Source organism: Halichoeres trimaculatus, unplaced genomic scaffold, assembly GCF_033239565.1.
Source record: "Halichoeres trimaculatus isolate MK-OKI-2021-1 unplaced genomic scaffold, fHalTri1.1 fHalTri1_scaffold_2, whole genome shotgun sequence".
Classification (NCBI taxonomy): Eukaryota; Metazoa; Chordata; class Actinopteri; order Labriformes; family Labridae; genus Halichoeres; species Halichoeres trimaculatus.
The window spans coordinates 28,702,176-28,708,404 of record NW_027437180.1 but is presented as its reverse complement, the minus strand read 5'-3'; the positions used below and the strand labels follow the sequence as shown (position 1 = coordinate 28,708,404).

General features: G+C 36.1%; 1 protein-coding gene across 1 annotated transcript; it reads left to right on the top strand.

The window, feature by feature from the left end:
* Positions 1 to 2,018: 2,018 nt before the first annotated feature.
* cisd2 (CDGSH iron sulfur domain 2) lies at positions 2,019 to 5,684 on the top strand. The gene is made up of 3 exons (XM_074695039.1): positions 2,019 to 2,288; positions 4,536 to 4,750; positions 4,888 to 5,684. Exons 1-3 carry the CDS (start codon positions 2,186 to 2,188, stop codon positions 4,975 to 4,977), a joined length of 408 nt encoding a protein of 135 aa, XP_074551140.1. The 5' UTR covers positions 2,019 to 2,185; the 3' UTR covers positions 4,978 to 5,684.
* The last annotated feature ends 545 nt before the right edge of the window (positions 5,685 to 6,229 follow it).

Below are 6,229 nucleotides of genomic sequence, written 5' to 3'. Positions count from 1 at the left end.
TTTAGCATTTTAGAGGATATTTTTTAGTCAGGTGTTTCTTTTCCTTTTTGGTTTCAGACATTCCTTTAAAAAGATAAACAGACAGTAGTCCCCTTCAATCAAGTAAACAGAAATAATTTTGAGGAGTGTTCCCCACAAGAAGTAGTTAGTTATAATCCATCCAATAGCCTCCTTGATTTCAGTTAAAACAAGATAAAATCAGATGTCGCCTAATGTATTGATCTCCAGTTCTGGGAAATTCACTTGTTACAATTGGAAAAAAGTTAATTTAAAAGTTTGAGGTAAAACACTTATATAATTAAGTAAATGATATGGGCTAATATGCATAAAACATGACAAATACATGCCAGTTAACTACAGACTATTGTACAATAATTACTATTTACTATATATATATATATATATATATATATATATATATATATATATATATATATATATATATATATATATATATATATATATATATATATATATATATATATATATATAAATGAATTAAAAAAAATCAGTATATCTGCATTTTCATTTACAAATATGTCATTGCACATCAAAGTTGCAAAAAGCTACCTGAGCACTGTAAATTTAAGGAAAAAATAAAAGGAAATTGAAACACTGCATGGAGAAAAACAGCTGCAAAGGGTGTGTTAAACAGTATGAACTGGATCCAAGATAAATGGGGCATTTAAATATTTTCTCAAATATTTAAGTAAACCATGCTCTTCAAATCTTTGCAAGTCTCACTGTTTAGAGGCGTATGATTTAGCTGAACATTACACCTCAAACTTCTACATTTCTCTCCTGCTGATAACAAAACATTGTGGCTTATGCATACATTTTGGCTGCTTGTCAGATTGCCCTTTGAGGTGCCCTTCAAGTTTGCATGCGAGTTTTGTTAACCCAAGAGTTACTGTCTGTGCTGATTCTTCTTCTGGTGAACAAGTTATGACATGATGGTTGTGGGTTTTACAAGAGCACAGTACTCAAGTGAGTTCCAATTAAATTAAGTAAAGAGGAATTTTAATTATAATGTTCCTACAGAATATACCGTCTGTAGTGTTGATAGGATAAGATCTGATTTTTTAACTTAAGACATAAGTATCATGTTATCAAGCATTATTCTTTCATTCGATTGAAAAACCAGTGCTGGATAGTCATTGGATTTACTGTGTATCAATTCAGTTTAACTCACTCGAACTTTAACCAATTACAATATTTTCATATTGATCATAAAAACTTGAACAAATCTCAAACTGGTCAATGCACACACAACTTTTTAATTTAATTTTCTTTTCTTTTTTTCCTGTTCAATTTTTTTTTTTTTTTTTTTTTTTTTTTTTTTTGAGCAAATTAATCTTTGGTGTCTACAAGGATATTTTGGGTTGGTGCTCCACTGAGTTGTGAATATTGACTTTAATTTCTCCAAAAGTCATGGGGTCCTCTGTCCCGGACCTCGATCACCAATCAATGTTTGTGAGGTTTGTGCAATTGTTTTCCCTTTTCTTGGCTAGAAGGAAGAACAGGGTGAGCCACTACAATGTTGCCTTCATGGTACACCCACTATGTCGAGTTTAATAGTTTTTTATTAAACAAACAAAAAATGAAAAAAAAAAAAAAAAAAAAAAAAAAAGTGCAAGATAGCGATTACACAATAATCACAAACGGGTCGTTGAAGAAATGGTAACCGTGTCCATTAAAAAAATCATCGGTAAATGACGATATAATATCATGGCCTGTAGACAGGGATTTACTAGCGGCCCACTTTTTCTGTGAAATGTGCTTAACACATGAATGTTCACATTTATAACTTTTGTTATTGTATGCTCCATGTCGTTTAATCTCGTAAATCTGTCGATGAATTAAGTAGCCTTACTTATATTTTTAAATTTCAAGTTTACGAGGAGACCCTGAAGAGGCAGGCAGAAACCACCTTCCTTGAGTTAAATAGTCCAATCAGAGGCCACCAACTCCTTCACCTGTGATTGGTCGCGTCCATTAGCGTCACAGGTCCTTGCTACGCATATTCACAACGTGATTCACGCAGCTCTCCTCTTGCTTCCGGCTTAGTACGATAGGAGGTTACGCACCGGTACTAAACAACGCACAGGAATTAACGCAATGACAAGAACGAACCACAGGAACTATCTAAGTCAATCATAAAAACTGCTACACTGGGCTATTCAAGATGGTTTTAGAGACGATTTCACGGATAATAAAAGTCCAGCTTCCAGCCTACCTAAAGAGGCTTCCGCTTCCGGAGACCATCACCGGTTTTGCAAGGTTAACAGGTAAAGATACACAACAGCTGTGATACACTTATACCTGAACTATAAAGATGACTTCTGAACTTACTGTGGACACTTTTGAAATCATATAGTGGCTTCTTATCTCTACAAACATTAGCCTGCAGACCTGAACTCGTGACATTGTAGTAGGAAACCTTTCAGACCCTGAAGTCTGAAAAAAGTCTGTTCGACACTCAGGTGCTGATAAGTTGCGATAAAAGTTTGAGCCATCGATTATTGTCCCTATCTGCAACAGCATAGGCTTTAATCCATAAATTAGAACCAAGTGTAATCTGTGTTTGGGTCATGAATCATGATACTACTTTGACTTCACTGTCTGTAATTGTGGATGTGTCCTCTGATGTTTTAGTCCTGCATTAAAACATCAGAGGACATGATGTGTAAGTGATATCTTGTTAATCATGTCATGTGGTGCTGCTTTATGTGTGCCTCTTCCACAATTTGTGACATGTTCAGTCTGTCGTACAGTCAAGGTTTGTAGAGGTAGGGTAGTGAATCCTAGAACTTTGGATGATGAAAGATTAAAGAAAGAAAAACAGCCAGTAATATGTAATGGTTTCAATTCCTACAATTTGAGAAAAGTTTATTTTTTTCTCCTTAAGCGTATCTTTGATTTTCCTATGCTTTATGCCATGCTGAGCTATCAGCGGTCATGGAAAAAGCTAAAGACTACTCTTTTTGGCTTCGTTTTATTTGTTTATTTGTTTGCATGGTTTTGCAATAAGAGAGCAGTAAGAGGATTTGATCTATAGAGAAATACCAACATTGTGATCTGCCATTTTGATATATCAACCCCACTGGGCCATATTTAAAAGAAACTGTCATGATGTGCTTGGTAATTACAAAAAAGAGAGAGAGTTAAAGAGATGATACTAATCCCTGCAACTTTTTTCCTTGATGTATCAAAGTCGGCATCGCAAAAGTTTTGACTGTCCAGTCTTGTCAGTTTCAAAAATACCCCAAAATAACTTTTTCACTTTGTTTCTGTATCTGTATTGAAACTCCCAGGAAACTGATGCCTGAAAAAAAAAATCATTAACATTTTGACAGCCACACAAACAAAACACTCTCTATCGACCAGCTACATACCTTTATTTTAATTACATAGTTATGGTGATGCTATAAACGCAGTTCTACACAATTCAGCATCAAGCCTTCATCAGGAAGTCAAAAGTACTCTGACATTTGTTGAAGAAACTTATCAAGTGAAATGTATTGTTATACATTTAAATACAGTGTATACAGCCAAACAAAGTGACATGTTTCACATGCTCAAGTGAAAGTCCATCTCCCCCCAACCTGACCTTTTAGCCATCACAGACCCCTGGAAGGTATCAAATGGAACCTATAAATAGACCCAAAAAGTACAAAAAAACCCAGAGCTCACCCTGCAGTATTGAAATGCTTAAGTGGCAATAACCAAGCTATTTTAGTAGTTCCTCACTGAATGGCTCAAGAACCAGAGTCATGGTTCAAAGATTTTAGTGTTGTTGCAGTATGTAGAAGGCAATGTGATAGAGTTAGAGGATTTATTGATTCCTCCTGTACATGTGGAATATAATTTCTTAATGGGATTACAGAGAAGCACATCCCATTATGTATCTGAATCCCTTCATTCAAAGTATTTTAATAGGTATAAGAGCATTATAAAATGTTCCAGGGACCAGTTTATAACCCTTAGCTAAAGGTAAAATTACATAACAGAGGCTAATCCTCTCTGCGCTTCACTTGTCCGTCTTCTCCATGTACGGTGGACTGTATGATGGGTCTTTCCTAAAACTCTTTTCTTGGCTCAGTGTGGCATTTCCCCCCATGGCTGCCGTATGACACAATACTCTTCAGAGGTCACTCAGCAGGCAGTGGAGTAGACATGTAGATAGGAGGTGAGATCGCTCCCACGTCATTTCAGGCGATAGTGTGTCACTGTTTTTGTGGTCCCACCATGCTGTTAGGAGGAAAGAGAGATGGTGCAGGAGAGGTTTGACCCCTCAGTTTGATGTAGATTCCAATTTGGACGCTACACACATTAGATGCATAAGCCACAAACAAACACAATAACTTAAATCTGTTAGATCGTCATTTTTTGTGAAATCAACACCCAACTGATTTCATCAGTTAGTTGTCTTATGAACGCATGATTTAGTTGATGCTTAGGCAAGGTAGCTTAATGTCCAGAAGAGTAGACGTTATTGAACAGATGCAATGTGTGTGATCTGTTCTCTTTCTTAGTGTCCGAGTGGCTGCGGTTGCTGCCTCTTCTGGGTATCCTGGCTTTGCTTGGTTATCTGACCATTCGTCCATTCCTGCCTAAGAAGAAGAAGCAGAGAGACAGCCTGATCAACCTGAAGATCCAGAAGGAGAACCCCAAAGTGGTCAATGAGATAGACATTGAAGACCTCAACAGTGCGAATGTCTGCTACTGTCGCTGCTGGCGCTCCAAAACTGTAAGTGTAACACTGTGTGTAAAACTTACACAAGAGAAACTGATTTTCCACTTTTTCTTTTCATTAAGAGTAAGAGTGAGTGAAGCATTTCTGCTTCTTGCTGATCAGCTAATATGAAGTTGTTTCCTGTTTTTTAGTTTCCTGTTTGTGATAAGTCACACTTAAAGCACAATGAGCTAACCGGAGACAACGTGGGACCACTCATTCTCAAAAAGAAGATACTGTAACGTACCACTGATGAATGTTTCTTCATAACGTTCTAATCTCTATATTGTTTTCTTTTCCCAACTGTTTGTACAGTTTTTTTTCTTTACAAGATGTTGCGTTAAGTGTCATCCTTCAGTCTTTGTGTGAGCCAGCCCTAAAACATAAGTTTCCAGTCTGGTTGTTGTTCATGTTTGTATCAGAGCACCCTTTCTTTATTACAGTAAATTCCATTAAAGTCACGTTTAAAACAATTGGGACCACTTTGAGGGGGAACACTTAAAACCTAACAGCTGTGTTCAACAACTTGAGTAAAACATGCCTTTCTCAGTGAAAAGCTCATTGCTTTGTATTGCATAACTGCTTTATTGTTTATCTTTCTACCGTTTCCGATTGTGTGCCATATTGTTAACATGCTATTCACACTTTCAGGATGTGAAAATTCTCTTCTAAGTTATTTTGAATGTACTGGAGGTTACTTTTTCTTCTTCATTTGCATTTTGTTCAAATCTTTACCGTTAAAGCATTTCAAACATCTGCACTGCAGAGCAATATCCACTCATAAAGAGTTTAAACCTCATTATCATGTTATTGAGGATATATGTCCTGGTTCTCTAACATACTCTTATAGTCTCTGTAATGTCACAATGGTTGTATATATTTAACTTTTGCTGGAGTTTTTCTTTTTTCATCTAAAATATTTTATACATAAACAGTCTTTATTGTCTAATCGGTCTTTTTGTGATGTTTGAGAGAAAAATGGTGTAAATCAATTCATTCTTTGGAGGTAGAGTGGCATAAATGAAAATTGCCAAGACCAACTGCTGCTTTGTGAGGCTGCACTATGCTAGACAGGAAAAGCCTCATAGCTAAATGTCAACTCAAGCATTTTAACAGTCTAGCATCAAAAACGGTACAATGGTTGCGATTTTTAAAATGTCAAAGGTGCTCAGTAACCATTTAAGTTGACTGTTTGCTTAAGTATAGTCCGGTCACTTCTCATAACATATTTGTTCAAAGAGCATAAAAAATGGGTTTTAATACTGCACTGAGTGGAGAGTCGATGATTCTTGTTTGAATTCTGTTATATTTCAAAAAATAAGTGCTGCGGATTTGAGAGAATAGAGTTATAGTCCCCTGAGCCATAAGCAATTGTCTGCAATTTTTTGTAGATTTCAGGAGACACTTACCTAAAGAAGGGTAATCACAATCCATAGAGCCAGTCACATTGAATGACTAAGCTGCAATCATGAAAAAAATAACTACACCCCAAAA